Source organism: Argiope bruennichi, chromosome 5 (genome assembly GCF_947563725.1).
Source record: "Argiope bruennichi chromosome 5, qqArgBrue1.1, whole genome shotgun sequence".
NCBI lineage: Eukaryota > Metazoa > Arthropoda > Arachnida > Araneae > Araneidae > Argiope > Argiope bruennichi.
Genome location: NC_079155.1, coordinates 58,266,430 through 58,287,497, shown reverse-complemented (window position 1 = coordinate 58,287,497; position 21,068 = coordinate 58,266,430). Strand labels below are relative to the sequence as shown.

At 28.5% G+C, this 21,068-nt stretch overlaps 1 protein-coding gene across 1 annotated transcript in view; it reads left to right on the top strand.

Moving 5' to 3' along the window:
• The first annotated feature begins 3,744 nt into the window (after positions 1-3,744).
• LOC129969330 (uncharacterized) overlaps positions 3,745-21,068 on the top strand; it is a 117,875-nt gene continuing 100,551 nt past the window's right edge. Inside the window, exon 1 of the mRNA XM_056083858.1 lies at positions 3,745-4,030. Within this exon, the coding sequence (XP_055939833.1) occupies positions 3,946-4,030 (85 nt within the window). The 5' untranslated portion in view covers positions 3,745-3,945. The remainder of the gene's footprint in view (positions 4,031-21,068) is intronic.

The following is a 21,068-nucleotide window of genomic DNA, read 5'->3' as shown; positions in this document are numbered from 1 at the left end:
TTTTGCATCTACGAAGTTTAAAAACACTTTTTAAAGACGTCATTAGAAGTAAATTATATAAAATATATTTTAACATATTGGCAATAATCAATTCTACAAAATCAGATATTTAGTCAAATGTGGCTAGTTTATAATAAATTTTTAAATATCAATATTTTTTATTGCTAATTTAGGTTTGAAATTTTAAATACTTAATATCATAAATCAATAAGTATTTCAAAATATATTTTGTGAATAAATACAGATTTTTTTTTACTTACTTTATTTGAGAAAGCCTTTTGCAAATATATTAAAACTACTTTTGTACATTTAGTAGCATATAAAATAAGTGGTAAACAATCAGTTTCATTTTACATTATTTGAATTTTTTTAAATAGTATTTTATTTTAAACACCATTTTGCTTTATCAATGCTGAGAAGACCCAAACACCACAAAGAAAAACTACGGTGGGCACCTCAGACGTTTGTGTCACGGTTTGACATCGAATCAGATAATATTCTTATTCAGATACTTTCATTAAAGACTCTGCTTTCTATTTCTTGGATGAAAGGGCATTTGTTTATGGCGTAAATATAAAACTCAAAGCCATTCTCAAAAGTAAACACAACCTCTTTTAATGAATTCCAAACTACATATATATATCTTTTTTAACACCGTTGCCATTCGGAACAAAACAAAAGCTGAAACATAGACAATATTAATAGATATAGAGAATCAACGCGACATTTGGATATCACTTCTAACCCCTCTCCCTTTTGTAGAATGGTATTGATTGAATACTCATGCGAGTGTTTTGTTCGTTAGGAACACTCGTACAGGTTTGGAAGAAATTTCTGACAAATCTCAAAGGATGTTCAAGCATATATTTGCTTAATAGCCATCACCTAATAGGATTCCTCGTTTATATATCAAAGCTAGTGAATTTTGAAGGGGAGGGAAATTTTGTTAGCATTGTATGAAAAACTCGGGCGTTCTATTGTTTTTAGAAATCTGAAAGCGATTGATCTTGCAAGTGAAAATATTCATTACAACAAGTGCCAATCTCATTTTACTTACTCCTAGATTTATAAATGCTTATGATCAAAGACTACAGATTTACTAAATGAGACGATCTCAAAGTCAGTGAAGAATATTCCATAAGTGCGTGCGAGGTGAAAGATAATGTTGGACTGCTTTACTTTATTTACCATGCATCATGGTAGTTAAATTTAAATTATTATTCTTAAAACAGCAGGAAGGTTCTCAACAAAACTTTCTCTCATACTCTCAAATAAACGTATTATAATAGAGAAGACCTTGCATGGTATTGAACTACAATGACTATGAAATATTAATCTTTCGCTTGAGTTTAGCATTTTTGGCGACAGGTTTTCATTCTTGGCGAGTGTTTTGGCGATTAAGTCCTGCCATGTGGTTACTAACATCCGAAGATCGAATTAATATTTTAGATATATATAAAAAAACAGAAATTACAATCGCAAAATCCCATAGCAAATTTAATTCTGTTTTTGTGTTATCGCGTTTATATGTTTCTGAATGTACTAAACCACAGATGGTCAACTCCTCATTGGATTTGGCTCAAAATTTGATAGAGTTAAATGTGTGTGCCGAATTTTATCTATATAGTCTTGTTTCGTTTTGAAGTTTTTCATGTTAATTGATATTCGAACAAATGGACAGACATACTTTTTCTGAACGGAGTTTCGTCAAATTTGATAGAAATATTGAAATTTCGTAAGGATCGTATCTAATTTTTATCCTTTTATCTCAAAGCTTTTTTTGAGTTATCTTTGTCACAGATAGACATTTTACAAAATTGTGTTTTTCGAATTCAGGCAGGTATAAAACGTGGAGATTCGTCAATTCGAATTTTTTACCGATTACTATTCTTTCTCTATACTATGTGTATGAGAAAATAAAAACATAGCACTAAGTTAAGACACAAATGAAAAATTATTTGCCAGTTTATCCACGTGCTCCTAACATAAGTATACGCAATTTGTTAAAATATTATGGATATATATTAAGACAATATAAAATATGAAACCAAATCAAAATTGCAAATTGCTAAAAAATATATTGTAGACTGTAGAACATCACCCCAAAAGTATTAAAACCCAAAGTAAACTAACTAATTACTTTACTTTAAACTAAGTAATTAAAAGTAAACCCAAAGTATTAACAAGCAATAAAATATTTGAAACACATTTAAGGAGAAAGAATTAAGCTGTTTAGATTGATGGTCGTTTCATAATGGCAGATTTGTAAAAATTTAGTTTCTGATTAATGATAAATGTGGCAGATTGCAGAATGTGCTCTACTTTCTTTTTCATATTGATTTATAAAAAAACAAAAACAAATATACATTTTTAGACAAATAAATAAATAAATCTTATTCTTAAGGGAGCATGTTACAAGTTGAATATAAGAATTAATCAGATATTGAAACAGAAAATAAATACCATTTTGAGGATTCCCAATTCTTTTTAAAAATATTTTGAGGAATGATAATTATGTGATAAGAAACTGAATTGGTTTTTATTGAACTGATTGTTTTATAAAAGGTAAAGACCCACAAAGCAGGCACCACGTAATTGAGGATGATAAGATTCCAGCATGTTGGTCGGTTCTCGCCATCCTTGTGGGTACACGAAAAGGTAAGGGTCTGGCTTCGCCCATCAATGACGACGTACTTCCTTAGGGAAGGGCTGTACCGTGGCCGGTAATGGCCCTTAGGACTCAACCACATTTTTTTTCTTCATTATAATATTCTATATAGTTACTTTTTCTGTGTATTGTATATGCAAACTAAAATATTTTTTTTCTTAATAAATACTCCCACGTATATGCTTTCAACCGACAGGGAATCCTAGAGATTCCAAGTTCGGTAATATTCTGTGGCAAAAAAGAAAGAAATGTTGCTATTGTCATTCAAGATTTTCTTTGTGCCTTCCGATAGGTCGATAATCAGTTAGTTTCTGATTATAATAGATGAAAAAACTGAATTGATTTTTTTTTTACATTAAATAAAATAAAATATGATAGTTTATTTTGAAATGATGTCTCATAATAATTCTTCCCTTCAAATTTTATAGTTATATCACAAAACACTTCACTCTTTGGGAATTACACGGTTAATGCATAATTGTATCCATTTGTATAAACTCAAATACTAACATCATTTATACACGATCATGTATGTCTCAATAACTTCTGGGCATTAGAAATTATATTCATTATGAGCATTCAACAACCTTACTAGACATACCAAAGCTTCATTCTGCAATATTTCTATTTATAAACAATTTCTTTTCTATAAGTCTCCGCGTTTTCACCATTTTAAAAATAAATTCTAAACAATAAATGCTGATGAAAAAATATTTTTTTATATATTTTTTGCTAAATATATTTTTTTTTCTATAAATAATACCTGATTCTTATAGGTATTATATGTTTACAATGTATTGCTCATTATTATTATTATTTTCCTTTATCGAATGAAATCTGGAGAAATTTTATTTGAAAACTCTTCCCATTTTCCACCAAAACTCAATTGGCCGAAAAAAGTTTACTTTTCCGAACTAAAATTTTGTCGCCTCTTCCTCTGCTGCTCCCATTCCAAATACCATGCCAAGCATCCCGTTACGAGATTAGTGCCAATCGATTTAGCTTGGTGGCGCTGTGCACACTACCCCGTACCCTTCCACAGTCTCAAAGTAGAATAATGCACATCATTCGGCCGACGGACTACATCCGATGCTTTAAAATGAAATTGTGCCCCGCTAGCCGATCCAGTCTACACCATGCGCTCGCACGACGTGGAGCGGGATCTTCACTTGGCGACGATAGCAATGGTCCACCAATCGGCAAGAGGCATGCTTCTCTAATTCACACTTCTGATTAGAACTATGTCACTCATTGATTAGATTCCGAAACTATTAGCCATGGGAGGATTCATTATTGACTGTGCTTTCCGAGTTGGTCATTGGGGAGTCGTTTTGGTCATCTGTGGCCTCTTGTCCATCGAAGGTGAGTACTTCACTTGGTTAATATAGATGATGAAAAAAAAAAATATCGAATTAATTGGAAATGGTAAATTTATTTGATTACGCTATATGCTCTTGATTAGATGATGTCTCAATAAAAATATATTGCAAGAACATTAGTGCTTGGGTATATGGTTTAAAGAAACGGATGAATGATATATAAAAAAGTTTCATATCAAGCACGTGGATTGGAATTCGAACAAATAATTTAGTATTTTATTTTGCGGTAGTGGAAATAAATATGACATATTCAGATATAAAATTAGCTTGATATATTTTTTTTTATATTTCGATTCAAACAATCCGTTATATAAATGATTGCTTGAATTTCTGAGCTGGTAAATAAATAAATAAGCATTGAAAATTCCAGATATTTACTTTGTGAAAATAAATTCAACTGGTAACTACATAGTGAATAAATACTAAGGCACGAAATATATAACAATAAAATAAATACATTGCAAAATGTTAATAAAATATAATTTTTATCTTTCCGTTGGGGTTTTAGGTTTTCATCTTATTGAATTTTACAGTTTATGTTTTGAGCCTTCACTTGCGTTTTCAAATTTTTTTTATACGTAAGAAAAGGTTTGACCCTTATAGCAAGCATTTATTTTCTGAATAAAAGAAGTAAAAAGCATTTTTTATATTCAGAATATTTTTTTTCTTATAAAATAATTTATTAGTTCTATGAATATGTCAATCTTTAAAAATAGGTTTTTAATTGATGAGAAGTTTTTTTCTTGAATCTCAAATGCACCAGAGTATAAATAATGAATCAAACCTTTTTTTTCATTGTAAATGAACTAAATAAAAATGATTTTTTCGTTTTCTAATTTATTGTGTTATATCATGTATTAGGTATGACAAATTTTTATTAATGATGTAAATTTATAAAACGCATTTTTATACTATTCTATGTTTCAAAAATTTACTATTCCAATATAAAATTTATGAATACTATGACAGTTGAGATTTCGAATATATTATGTTGCTGAATTAGAAACATTATTACTTACATCCAACTTAATTTTATATCGTTATAAAAATAGATTTTTCAGCAAAATCAGTTGATGTATTCCTTTGATTTAATATTTTTACTAAATGCTTTTTAAAAGCAGACAATTTTTAGAATTTATGGAGGTCATCTAAAGAATTAACTGTAAATAATTCGAAGATTAAGGCATCAAGTATGAAGGAATTATGTTATATGCCATTTATGCTTCGCTATAAACTTTCGCTTCTCAAGAATAATTCAATGCTTAAAAAGAAAGCTTTAAGAATACCAATCACTTGTCTTTTATTGAAAGATAAATAAATGCGAATCCATGATGCTTTAAATTATTTTCATTTCATATAATAGAAAATAAGTGAAGTGTATTATTTTTCGCAGTAAAACAAAATGAACTTATTATTTTCTTGTTTACAATTCTTAATATATTATCATATATATGAAGTATATGTGTATGGCGTATATGGAGTATGTGAAGAGTATATATAGAAAAAAAATTCAGTCGCTTACTTTTGACAAATATTACCTCGTGTTAAAAGAAGTTTTTTGAAGTTATATTTGGCATGATGCCATATATCTATTTATTCGTTTATTTGCTAACAAAGTAGTTTGAAATAGTATAAACTTTGAAGGATGAATTTCAGTTTTGATTCTGTATGGGATTATTATGATAAATTTATCTTTATAACCAGATTTAAACCTGTATTTGTTTTGATCGAATTCGGGAATCAATAAATATTCTGACCTTATAAGATACTCAATTTTTTGAAGATACTAAATTATCTATAGAATACAGCTTGCAAAGTTTTTAATTCATTGATTAATACCAAACTGAGTGAAAATATCGGTTTACTCACTTTACTCGGCGGATTTATTTGGTGGTTGCTATTTGTGTTAGATTTCTGAAACTTCCAAATATTATTTTAATCTCTGGAAGAAATAAAAGAGCCCGAGGCAAATTATTGTTACTGTCTTTTCATTCCGTTAATTGCATTGATAGTTATGTTTCATATGTGCGTTGATAGAACTGGAGAAAAAAAACTTTTCCGAAATTCTCAGGCATAGATAATGTTAATCTGAGAATCTACATATTTTTTCAGAAGAACTATAGGTATAATTTAAGTTTGTTTATTTACATCAACTTTGCGTTTTGAAAGGACACTAGGATTTTTTGGAGAGGGAAGTGCACCTCCTATGTGGTCAGATGCCAAGGACGACACCTGAACTGGAAGACACTCTCTCTCTGCGCTTCCATACCACGCCACATTGTGGGAGGATATTTAATTCCAAAGGCATTAATGTGCACTAAAACCTCTTACATATTAGACCGTAAAAAAAAAAAAAAAAAAAAAAAAAAAAATTAACGCAGTCTCAGGATCTGCACATACGAGATAAAGTCTATTCATATTATTAGGCCTGTAAATTATTAAAACTAGTCACTGCAGACTTATTACATTCATCAAAAATATTTTTTTTACTTAATATTAATCAACGAAAAGTTCCAATATGAATGACTTTATTTTTGCATCATATATGGATGGTTACAGATATGTTTAGAAAGCAAACAAAACCAATAAAAAAATTAACAGTTGGTTACTTTATTTTCATTTAGCTTTATCATTTATTTAGGTGATTTAGGGATTTTTTCCTACTTTAGCAGCAAATTATATAGTGTATGTTCACGCAAAACAATGATTAACACGCGTACAAGACCAATTAATATTTCAATCACGTTGCTATTACGAAGTAAAGCTGGAATGCATATAAATAATCCCCTAAGTACTTTGCTGCTTCCAGATCTGCTTCTGTAATTTTTATGTTTCCTGAAAATGGGCGAAACAGTCGTTAACGAAGTAGAAATTCATTATGTCAATGATCGCGTACCTCATTTTCACAATGAATGACGTACCAATGTGATTTGAGAATAAAGTCATCTCTTGTTAGTTTTATGAATATCGCAGCTTCACACGCTGTTATATTCAAACTGAAAACATGCCTTGAAGTGGAAAAGGAAATTATTGTTTGTGAAATAAAATTATTCATTTCCTACGATAAATTATTTTATGAGCTGTTTCTTAGAATAAAATGAATTTATATTCACATATTTTGCATTTAGTGTATGCAGATGATTCGTGACAAATATTTAATGTGCGAATTTTATTGATATTATGGCATAATATTATATTTATTTTTTCCAACGAGGCATTGTTCGCCTTACTCGAAAATCCTTTTATATTCTCGCGTACGAAGTATAGAGAAAGAATATACTGGTGGAAATATTCAAGCCCGAAATGTACCAAACCTCCTTTAGTTTTAATAACTCATTTTCATCATTGTGTCTGTCTGTCTCCCTGTGAACATTATTACTCAACAGGGTTTGTTTTGAGTTTGACAGATTAAATTGTTTCTTTGCACTTTAGATTAAATTCGTAGATTTTTATCAAAATTACATTTAAAGGTAATCCGTCTATTTGGCTGTTCAAATCCAAGTGGAATCAACAACTGCAATACATGCCTAAAACGCTATAAATATTTCTTACAAACTGTAGAATAAGTTTTAAAAAATTAAACTGTAGAATTTGACCAAATTTTGAAACAAATGCCTTAAAATATTGATCATATGTTGGTATGTACAGTCTTTGCAGAGGCTCACAATTTCATGGGGGAGGAAGGGGGATAAGACTTATATCAGAGAGTGTGCGACAAAGTTTCGGGGAGGTAATTTCCCTTTATTTTTGTTTCCTTAAACAATATCCCTTTATTCTTGTAAAAATATATCATATCATCTAATTTTGATACATCATAGGTTATATGAGACAAATTTGTCTATTTTCAAAGAATATCGTGTCTGATATTGAAAAGTTTTTACACCATTAAGTATTTTAAATATTTAATATTTCTAAGAGTTTTTATTTTAACATTATATTAATAATAATATTTTTAGCATTTACTGTATTTTGAAATTGATATTCTAAAAAGGCGAATCGGACTGGTGATTTTAAGGACTTACATCATTATTTGTATGGTCTCAATTAATAATGGTATTCTATTAATAATGGTAAGGTATAATAAGGTAAGGTATATAAGGTAAGGTATAAGGTATAAGCTCTTCGAATCCCGGTACCTATTAAAGGTATTATACTCTTTTCATACATATGGCTTTATACGGCCTTAGACAAGGCCATGAATATCATCTGCGATCAGAACTGCATTTTCAATGTCCCATATATTAGGACTTATTTAACTTACATAATATAGTAAAGAAAATTGAGAGGGTTGTACGATCACATACTAAATGTCATTTTTTAATTAATTGTTTTTTTAATTATAACGTTGAGAAAAATAAGAATGCAGAGATGAATATACATCTTTGATGTAGTATACCATTGATGTAGTTCATCTCAAAATATGATTAAAAAAATACGTTCATTAAATTCTAAAGCTTGTTTTTTTACCAACTTTCATTAATGAACTTCGATACGGTTTTAAGTAATCATGTCTATAAGAATGAGAAAGTGCTGACTATTAAGCTGCTACCCATTGGAAATTTTGATTCAAAATTCGGAAAATATCTATATTTTATATACTCAAACTGTGTACCAAATATTATTTATCTAGTTTAGTTTTTAATGTTTTATAGCTATCGCGTTGCCTTGTACTCAGAAGAACTAAACAGTCAAATTTTTTTCGTATTCTTTTTTATTCAAATTTTGACAGAAATGAAAAAAAAAAAATGATGTGAAGATCACATGTCAACTTTCAAATAATTTTGACACGGAGATTAGCTAAATAAGAAAATAAAAATAATATAATGTGTACCAGTGATTAAGGGGTATGGTGTAAGAACAAGGATCAAGGGAATAAGGTTGTTGTAATTTTATTTCATGGCTTTTCCCCTAAAAAACTATTTAGATACTGATTAACAATACGAGTTTTCGTAGTAGTGTTTTCACTGCAGTTGACAAGTTAGTGGATGCTTTTAAGGTTTCTTGAAAAGATGAAACATGAATGTGGACCAATTTTACCTGGGAGCTTAATAGATGTATATTAAACGCCAATGTCATTTAACTAACGTATCAGTCCACACTTTTACCATGCTGTGATTTCTTAATGCATGGGTCTGATAAGATATGTTAAGTCTAGTGAATTTAAAAAAAATACCTAGACAAAGAAAAAAGTAAAACTATTAATTGCCTTACTTTTAAATCTTTGGTGATTAGGACTCCCGGTGGTTAACGGTACAATGAAATTATATTACGTATGTGAATTACAAAAAGTTTTATCTCGAACTCATGTACATTTAATCAATGTGGCTGCAAAAAAAAGTATTATAGAAATTGCGAAACTCTTATAGATATATTAACAATTTACATGCAACTAAAGAAAACATAAATAGTAAAGTTGTTATTAATTTGACAGCTATTATTTTAAGTTAAATTGCTATTTATATTTTTTTCCCCTTTAGTTAGAATATCATGATTTATTTTAGACATTTAAAAAGAACACAGGTATACTGGAGAGACAATAGTTAGCAGAAATTTTTTGCTCAGAGTTTTTTGTTTCGAATCATTTTACCCTTAACTGGGGAGGTGAAATTTTAGGACTTATCTGGGGAAGTGCGGTCTACGAGACCGCATTTCATTTACATTCAAATTAAATTTTCTAAGTAAATTATTAGTATGAAAAACTGCCAATATATTTTGGAGATATTTTTCTTGATATATAGATATGTTTTAGAAGTTTTTCAGAATATATTATCATTGAAAAAAGTAAATGCGTAGTAACATACATTTTCTTCTCAAATTATATGTTACAATAAATAATATTATTGTAAAAACATATTGCTTTTTAAATCATATTTATTTTTACAGTATATGAATGTATATAGAAGACAATATAATGTAAAATTCAACAATTATATGAAAAATAAAAAAAAATGACAATAGGTAAAATTGACCCTTTTTTTATCGACTTGTGTGATTTTCATAGCATGGTTTTCTAAGGCATTTTAAACATACAGGTATAAAACATACTAGTATTTTAAACATACTAGTATAAAAATCAAACCATAAATTCTGTATATATATATCTTGTTATATTAATATATTTTATAAATTTTTCTAAATACTTTATCAATAGAAAAATTAATTACGTTTGAACATACATATTAGAATCAGTTGAATGCGTATTTTCATAGAAAATCTCTTCTGTACAGTTATCCTTATCATTAAAATCACTTTCTGCTTCATTTAAAAATGTCTGGAATACTGCATCATAAGAGAATCAGTAAATTGGATGATTGGCCCAAATTTTAGCGCCATCTGCTAAGCCTTGTTTATCACTAGGGTACTAACAGGGATGTGCGATCTTAGAAACAGCGCACGAAGAAATAACAGAATTATTTTTAAAAGCATCCGTTGAAATCGGTTGAAAATGTCCGCGTGTATTGAAGGTCACAAAATAGAAAGCTACAGGGTCAATCCATTCAATTGAGCAAAAAATGGAATAGGGGTAACCGAAAATCCATCGCCAGCGGTCACACAGGCCACACGTCCCAATTTAAGGGTTAAAACAAAAAAGAAATGTCAGAGAAACTGTAAAAAGAAAGTATCTTAGAATGTCGTTTAAGGTGAAAAAAATGTATTTGGAATATTTTAGTTATCACAGAGATAAATATGCAAATTTCTAATAGCCACAATGAATCGGATCTTCAATAATGGGACTTAGAAACCCTAATGTTTAATAATTTCTATTACATATTCTTTCCTTAAAAGTAAGATCGTAGAAATTCTAGACTATTGAGGAAGTGCTAAAAAAGGTAAAGGTCCATCCATTTCATATCACTGATGGTGGCATTCTTTGAAGAGGGAAATGAAAATCCAATTCACTGATATAAAAAAAATTGCATGAATTTTCATTTTAATTGTATTGAAAAATATTCATGCTTTTCTATATCTTTTGAAACAAAATTAATTTTGTTTTGTTCTCTTGTCTTTTATTATTATCCATTGGAGAGTAGAATAAATGTTACCATATTTTCGAATATTGCTATACTTACCTGTTTAAATCATAGTGAAAAAATCGGGGCTAAAATTAAAAGCCTTCAACTTTTTAAATAATTGTATAATACATGCATATTGTAATGTCATTTTATTGCAATAACTCTTCCTGTGTAATCAGATTCAGAATTTTTTTTTATTATGAATTCTAATCATAAATAAATATCAATGCGTAATTCTAATTTTTGAACTTATTGAAATTTTTTAGAATATTTTATAAAAATAATATAAATCATCAAAATTCTATCCGTTACAATAATATTTCTTAAATTTTTCATATAAGGAATAAACACAACTGATTTTTTTAAATATTTTAATTTTAAATTAAATAATAATTTAGTCTTGCTGTTATAAAGTTTCATCTGAGATATAGAGAACCGAATTTGCATTCTTAAAATGATTCCTTTCCTTATGGTTTTATCAAGCCATTATCAAATGCATGTGATTTTACAAAAAACGCGTTAAAAATGAAATGAAAAGACCCAAAGAACAATGAGGTACTCATGAGTACTAGAGTACAATGTACAAATAATGGTGGATTCTATTAAGAAGTCAAAGCTTTAATTTCAACATAATCAAACTACAAGTTGTCACAAAAGGTATGCAGCATCTAATATTTGCAGATTCGGAAAGAACACGTCATGACGAGTTTCGATGTATAACATGTGGGGTTCCCGAATATAGCATCATAGTCTAATTAAATTTGAAGCTTGTGTCATAAAAACTTCAAAAGGTTAAAAAAAAAAGTGAAAATCAAATTTATTAAGAACTTTTAATACAACAGAACTTCCAATGTCGATCGTTCGAACAAATGACATGGCGAAGTCTAGAATAGAAGTTCTCAACTACTTTCTGCAAAACATCTGTTCTAATTTCGTGCCTGCAAAATCAAACTTCCTTAAACCATCCAAATCGGTCAGTGGTGATTGATTTGTATTTTGTAAGGGAAAGGAACCTTATAAGAATTTGTATATTCACTTATAAACGCGCTTTCCTGTCATTCGTTGCCACAAATTTCCATAGTCACCTAGGGAAGCTCCCATGTTGTGTATTCGTCGCAAACATCGTAATTTGTCCGAATCGTAACAAATGTTTTACGTGTAATTAGACTATACCACTATATTCGGAGACCCCACATGTTATACATAAAAATACTCGTCTTGACGTGTTTTTTCCGAATCTTTAAATATTAGACCCTACATTCCTTGTGGGCAGCCTTTAATATAACTTTAAAATAAAATCAATTTTTAAATTTATTTAAATCTAATGGAAAATTATTTGATAAAGTTAAATTCTTAGAGTTCAGCTTTTATTCCAAGATTTTTTCTGTATTTTCTTTCTGTGTTTAGAAAAACGTAACATACTGTTTTTTTTTAAATATTAGCTAGGTAAACATAAATTTAACTGACCACTGAATAGGACAAATTCAAACGATATAGAAACCGTATATGAGTTAAAAATCCGATATTACGATTAAAGATTACATCAAGCTCATTTTAAGCTGCAAATGACAAAAATACGCGAATATAAAGTAAAAGTTAAGCAAACTTTCTCAGTAATATTTACTTCAAATAATACTTTAAATAAAAAGAGAGAATCATTCAATTCTCACAATCATTTCACTGAAAATAGAAATTAATAACAATAATTTTAAATGTATTATTATTCAATCGTGAAAATTCCTACAGCCTTATAAAATGCAGCCCATACTTTGAGCATGCAGAATTTTCTGATATTTGTGATGTTACCCAATAACTACCTTAACCAGAAATAGATCTTACTAAATGAGCATGAAGGAAGTAACACTTAGCTAAATATCTTTTTTAAATTTTCGATTCTAGAATGTACAACCGCCAATTAAAATCCATTGCTATGAAAATTGCTGCTTCATATTTTTGTGTCAACAAAAATGTATAGGTTAGTTATATGTATCCCTTTTTGGTAATACAGGGTTTGGGAATGCATTAAAACTCATCTTGCTATTTTAAACAATAATGAGAAAACAAAGACGAATCTTAAACAGTAACTCCAACTGCAAACATCAAAGGTCGAATATGACTTGTAATAGGTCCAAACACATGGCAAGGGATGTAGATCTCGGACCATGGTTTCTCTCATCACGGAGGCGAAATTCTTCCTTAAAACAGCAAACGTAAAACATAAAAATTCTTCCGCAACGTTTTTGTTTTCAAAGAGCTGTAAGATAAAAAGTAAGATTTAAATGATTAAGTAAGTAAGATACAAAATTATATTAAGAAATCTGTGCAACAACTACAAAAAAAAATGGCATACGCATTGAATATCACAGAACATTTTTCTTAAAGTTCTTCAAATATATTTGTTAAATGCTCAATACTGTAAAATATATGGTTCTAATAGAGTAATCATATTTATTTAATTTTTCACTTTCCTCTTTATATTTTATTCTGTTACGATTCGTTTAAAACAATATTGCGTTAAAGCAACAATTTGTCCCCGATACGATGGACTTTTATATATATATATATATAATCATGATTGCAATGAGTAAGCTCCTATTCATTATATTGTATGCATGGGATTTCTAAAGGCAATAACTGTATTTAAGCCAAAATATTCTGTCTTGACGCCTCTTTATTATGCATAGAACGTAGTGACCTCATTTAAGCAATACAGATGACACAGATGCGATGGAAATTTAAAACAGAAACATGCGTTGTTTCTATATTTAATGCGTGGGTTTGATTTATTGACAAGGCGGTGTCAAATTCTATCTCCTTTGGAGCATTAAACTTGAAAAGTATCATGTCATATAAGTCTGAATAGAAACTATGAACTTCTGATTGAAAGTGTGCAGACAGCAAATGTGTTCCTTTGATGACTGATTCCCAATCAACAATTTAATGAAATTGTTGAAAAAAAATAATGAATTCTTCAGTGTACTTTTCTTATATAATATTAGCAACCTAGTGTGAATGCCGTTTGACTTTTTAACCTAGTATTTTTAGTAGTTCTAGAAAATTTATATTTAATACATTTTTTACATAACACATCATGCATGAATTTCATTAAAGGTGCGTAATGTGTTTTTATAAACTCGATATTTGATTTTTGGAATTACGCTTCTCTCTTTATAGCTTAAAATAGTATATATCCAAGTTAGAAACAGAATTAGTTGAATAAAATTTCTTTCATGATTATCATCAAAATAGTACAATTTTTATCATAATTTGGGCAAATCTATCAAAGAGAACGGATATTCGGTCATTGGCATCAACATTTCTTTTTACCATAAGAAGAAAATTTCACCAACAAGGAAGGATTCTAATCCATATGCATCAATAATTCTTTTGACTCTAAGAAAAAACATTTATTAAGCTGAAGTGGTGCCGGTTTATATGCATCAATAATTCTCTTCATATTAAAAAGAAATAAAACTCCGCTACGAATCCAATCCTTTTATGAATCTGTAATATTGCTGACCTGCGTAGGTAGTCTTATAATAAGGAAGATGATTTTGCAGTTATTCTTTCACATGTTGAGTGGATGCTAGGTCCATTCGTCGGCATAACTAATTTGGCAATTGTGGTGACAAAATGTGAAATTTGGAAATATAAGAATCAGGCATATCTCTGTTAAAATGCAAAGTTTTTGAAATCCTTTCTAGATTTTTTTTTTAATTTCGAAAGATCTATATAAAGCATAAATAGTGAGTAATTATTCGAATATTCAAATAATTACTTACGAATTCTTGAAAGGATTCAAATAATTACTTACGAATTCTTGAAATGATTCAAATAATTACTTACGAATTCTTGAAATGAATGTTGGTAGCGGAGCGAGTTCTCTAGCTGCAGTTGCAGTGTAATTGTATTGTAGCGGCTGATTAGTAACGATTTTCTATTTGCTTGTCCAGTTGATTTCTGCAAGTGCTTTCTGCTGACTTCTTTGTCCTTGCGACCTGTCTTTCGTGTTTAAAACAATAACAAAAAAGGTGTTTAAACATTAGTTGCTGAAACAATAGGAGCTTCAATGCGAATACATATAATAATAAATTTTTGCTTTCTATAATCTGACAAAAAAAATTACCAGGAATTTATCTCTTAAAATGCTTCATTTAACAAGTATCATTCCAAGTGTTGATTTAAAAATCAATTATTAACAAGAAATAGAAGACAAATGAATTTCTATATCAATAAATATGATGAAATTCAGAATTTAGTTTGGAAGTTTCAAATGGAAAAATGTATATTATATTTCCCAATTATGTAAGAAAATACATTTTCGTTCCTCCTTGTTATTGTTTGAATGTGATTGCATTGTTTTTAAACTCATTTTTAAATCCAAAAATAAATTAGGCACAACACTACTTTCATGAAAATGCATTTATTGCATCCTATTTAAAATGGAAATATATATATCTCCTCAATAAATGCGATTTATACACAAAAGATCTTTAATAATTATGATAGGCAATACAGTTAATTCGTACTTAAATGTGGATATACAGTGATTACAAAAATTTGTTTTACTTTAGAATATTGGAGAATCATTATTATACGTCATTAGGTGACTCCATTATTGTACTTTAGTTGTTAACTTATTTAAAGCATACTATTTTACAATTTTAGGCAAATAAGCGATTGTTAAATGAAGTCAGATAGTTAATTTTGAAATATGCTTTAAACCAGTGCATTATTTTGTTACATTTTCCAAATGGAAAATAATTACTTAATATGATTCTTCAATATTTTAATCTATTTCATGCATACTATATGAGCTGATAAATATTATATTTCGTTTAAACTGCGCAAAACACTTTTCAGTCAGATACTTTTCTGCTGGAATATGGATTCGTTATTCAAAGTATTTTCCTATTCTAGCAATTTATGAAATGCTTTTTTCTTGATTCTCTACATAATCAATTCATTTTTCATAATAAATGCTTATTTTAAATTTTTATCTAAATAAAGTATCTTATTTCTGATGATAGCGCACCAGTAGTCTCACGGACTAAGATAAAGTAAGGCTGAGTAATTTGTTTTAGAGGAAGGAAACATGAGTCTTGGCTCTGCTGATCCCTATTAGGAAACCTGTAGATCAATATACGTCCTTACATCGAATCTTTCTCTGTAAGATGGACTAATTGCTGCATTTTTTTTTTGTATGTTGCTCAAACGAAATTCAAATTCATTGGAGCAGCGATTGGAAATTATCACGCGAACTTATCTCTTTTGGATATCTCCAAAAGAGATAAGTTGTCCTTTGTGGATATCTCCCACATATGTTATCCTTTGTTATCCCACATATCTTTGTGGATATCTCCCACAAATTTTCGGGGACACACTGGAGACATAACATGTAGGAAACAAGTTCATTTATTTAGTTTTTTAAAAATAAATATGCTGAAGTGTCGAAAAAATATTATAATGACATCAAAGACATTATAATATTTAGAACACTCTTGTTAAGATACCATTGAGGAATGCAGGCAAAAATTCATTACATGCACAATGTGCTACTAAATTTAGCTGCGTCACTGCTCACATTTCAAACAGTTTATCCTTGGGATTCTTCAAAAAACTTAAACAATACATGAGAAACGTAAATCAGGCTTCCATCTTATGTAGCAACAAAAGAGCAAATATCGCTTTAAACAGTATAAGAAGCCACAATTTAGCTTTGTCCGTAGTTCTTTCTTTATGGTTCACAAAGTATTATCTTATTAATATAAGATGAATAACAAATTATTTATCAGCAATACCTATACTATAAAATAAATAACATAAAAGGTTTTGATGAAAATTTGTTTCATTAAAAATGTTCAAAGTATCTTCATGGAACACAGTATATCAAATATTTCGTAAATTATCTACCGAAGGATGATGTCTAATTTAACACAGGATTATTCAAGTGAGATAAAATCCTTAATTCTTTGTGAAAAACATGAACTCAAGATTAATCTTTATAGATTATAAAACTGAAGAACATATTCCTCTTACTTCATAAATTTTATCTCCTTCCTGTTTGAAATAGTTTTAATAAATATTAAAAATATATCCTTTATTCTTTTACAAAGGTTCTGATTCTTCGTATCTTGTTTTTGGTGCGCGCATTCGAATGCAACGTATTTTATTTAATAAAATAATTTAAGAGTTACATTAACTGAAATTTTGGTGTTTGTGTCTATTTTTAACTTCTATTTCAGTTAAGGCAGAAGTTCAATAACTTTATGAAGACTCGCGGTATGAAATTTCATATGGCTTGCATTGAAAGAGTGGATTTTTGAAATTTGACTTTCCCTAAATATTATTTATCTTATAATACTTTTCTATTTATTTTGAATTTGATGCATTATTTGATAACATCCTAAGATTAAGAGGTCCTAAATTTTTAGCCATTTATTTCACTTCGAACTTTGAAATGATCAATAACAAGTAGTTAAAATAAGAATGGTTTTTAATTTTTTTCAATTTCCTCGTGAACTTTTTATTATCTTGAGTTTCTTTCGATATTCAGAAATTTTCAGAACTATGTCATGTATGTGTCTGCTCAATAATTAGACAGTTAACGATTTAACATAACGTTTCTGCATGTATAATTATGTAAATTAATAAAAAAATCAACAGACTTGTTTTAAGAGGCTGTTAATTAAATCCATATAATTATGTAATCGCTAATGAATTTTATTATGTTTCTAAAAATATTTTTTATATGTACAATATTTATAAACGGGACTGTAATCAGAATTTCTTCAATTTTAAGCAAAAAAGTTTAGTGTTTGACATTGAGATGGAATAGTATTTGCGAAGAATGATTTAAAGATTTAAAGTGCATTTAGTGGAAAACCGATTATATTTATTTAAAGTATTTTTTTACTCATAAGCATTAATTTCTTTAACTTATGGTTAATCGATTAATAGTTTTGTGAACTTCTTTTGTATCTCCATAAACTGAAATATCACCACATCTTTAAAAAAAATTCACATATTTTAGCAATATTACACAATTCTACACAGTCTACATATGATACTGCACGATATAGTAGACCAATTTATGTTACTAGGATAGTCATAATATACCTCATTTGATGACCGCCATGACTAAAACTTTCTAATTTTTTTTCTGGCTTCCCATTACCCTCGACATAATTTTAGAAACTAAAAGTATTCAGCCAGTGATGATCAGATTCTTTTAAATATTCAAGATTAGCACAATACAATCTAACAATTACATATTTTCTAATTTTTTTATATTACTATTTTTATTTCCTGGTATTATAATTTTGCACTTATCAGACAAATAATAGATTTGGTGATTAGTTCTTGGCTATGGGAAGGAAGAGTTCTAATTTCTGAACAAACTCTACTGAAGAACAAACTTTTAAAAGGTCTGGTGCAGGTTAAGTCCGTTGAGGCTGACATCTGTTGATGATGCCGAAACTTGGAATCGAGAGTGAGGGTTAAGGTTCTGTTTTCGTTATCTAACCAGGGTTCAAAACAAAGAATGTTGAAAAAAAATTCAACCATTGATTTGAAACAAAACTAAATATAACTAAAGTATACCAAATTGGGCATGCCGAGTATAATCCAATATCAGTCTGAAATATTACAACTTTTTCAATACTGCGCATATCAGTAGTAGCAGGATGGCCAACCACTTTTATTGTTATACGTTATATAATACAGATATAATCAAAGTACATGCAGCCGTATATTCTCGCAATATTTCTAAGGACCCGAGATTTTGGAAAAAATATTATAATCACAAAAACTGTATAATTCGTAGAAGCCATCTTGAATCTTATACAAAGAGAAACAGTATTAAACTTATTACATCGAATATAGACAATGAAATAAACTTTTTAAAAACAATCCAATGATTAATTTAAAGCCAATTTCAATAAGAAATACCTACAGTACGTGGTTAAAAAAATAAAAAGAGCAAAATTTATGATTTAAGAAATCGAAATTCCTAAGAAAAGTGGAATTCGTAATAAAATTACTAAAAAATTCATTTCCTAATAAAATTAAGAAATCGAGCCATTCCTATTAAATATAAACAAAAACATGCCATTCCAAATATCAAGCAGTAACATAAAATGCAGAAAAGAATATCAGGGATCACTTTTCTACAATGGAAGATTAACAAAGTTAATTCTAATTCAGTTTCCTGCCAGGTTGCTGCTCTCTCGTGACAGTATCCCGGATTCATGATCGGACAATCACAGAACTGATTCAGCCACGCATATAGCCCTGGTACACATTAAATCAGCCCATGTTGAAACAACATTCTATAGACATATTTTGGGGAAAGGGATACTAGACTTCTCGCCGAAATAGATAATGAATAGCTTTAAAGCTAGCTTTATAGCTATAAAGCTAGCAATGATGAAGAAAGCATTGCCTATATTCCCAATGATTTTCAGATCTATATTTCACCAGATAACATATCTCATAAAGGCCAATTTACTTTTGTATAGTTATTTTTCATTAATTTGAAAACGTGGCTTCAATTTCGAGAAAATTGAATGATGGCAGTAAAATATAGCGATTATCAAACATATTTAAATTATATGTAAGTATTCTGTATTAATGTATTAATAAATCAATAAATTACAGTTTTTGAGTATTACGTTTATTTACAGTTGTATTACTTCACAACTGCTTCTTGTTTCATATTCCATTTGACCTCTTTTTAAATACTGATAATATTTTGCTGAATTAAATAGGAATTGTTTAAAGTAGCTATTTTAATGTGGTTATGTATTCAAATAATAATTTGTAGACAGGATATTTTGAAATATAATTTCTTTTATTTCAAATGAAATAGACGCAATAATATTTAATGATTAATCTTTTAGTTTCTAACACAATACTGAAACATATAATTTTTATTTCAGTAGAAGTTTTGGATATAAAAATTATTCTTACAACAATTTTAATATGCATCTGTAAATAAAATTTCTGCAAACATCATAGTTTCCTAAAACGGATTAAAATATAATTATTAGAAGAATTATAGTAAGCATGTTGATACGTTTACTTATATTCAAATTCTAATATATTTCATTTATTGGCCGCAATTTTAATGACAATAACATATTATGGCAATTTTCCATAATTAATTGGTTTTTACATAATTACATTTTTTTATATAATCAAATGAATTCATTTGTATTCGGGAGATAAAAATTTCAATTTTCCAGCTATTTCAATTATAAAAACAATGCTGTAATTCCTACCAGGTATAAGTGTATCTGGAAGAGAAGTAATTATTAGAGACACTTCATTGGTTTTAATGATTTCTCAGATGTAATTATTTGTAGAAATAGCTTCCTCATCTATTTAATGTAACAAATAACTATTCATTGACGTTTAATAGAGAGTCGCAGTTATTTTTTTTATAATGGTATCTTCCTCTGATAAGAAGAACTATTCGTTTTTTAATCAGAAAATCTAGTTATATATTATATAGCAATCAAATGTTATAATAATTACATTTTTATATTTCATGCATTTCATCTCATAAACAAATAATTATCTATTCTTTTCTTGCTATTCATACGAAATGCATTCACAAATAATTGATAAACATTTGTTGTTTATTTATTTTTAACAACGATATAATGTTGTAGAAAATATTTTGTGTGAAATATAATTTTTGTAGCCATTTTTTTAAATGTTCGAATAATATATCCCATTAAACGAAATTTAATGAAAGATTCATGAACTCTCGTAAAGATACCTTGAATTCTTTCGTTTCCTCTAATCAACAAATTTTTAAAATTTTGTATTTGGTAATTCTTCAATCTGATTTAATGATTCGTCTTAATTTTAATGTCCTTGAATATTATGTAATCATGGGATCGCAAATTTCACTCTTTGTTTATATTTTTAACTGGATTGTAGCAAAGCTTAATGAGCCGAAATCTGCTAATATTTTTTTTTTTTAAGAATTCTATTTACTGT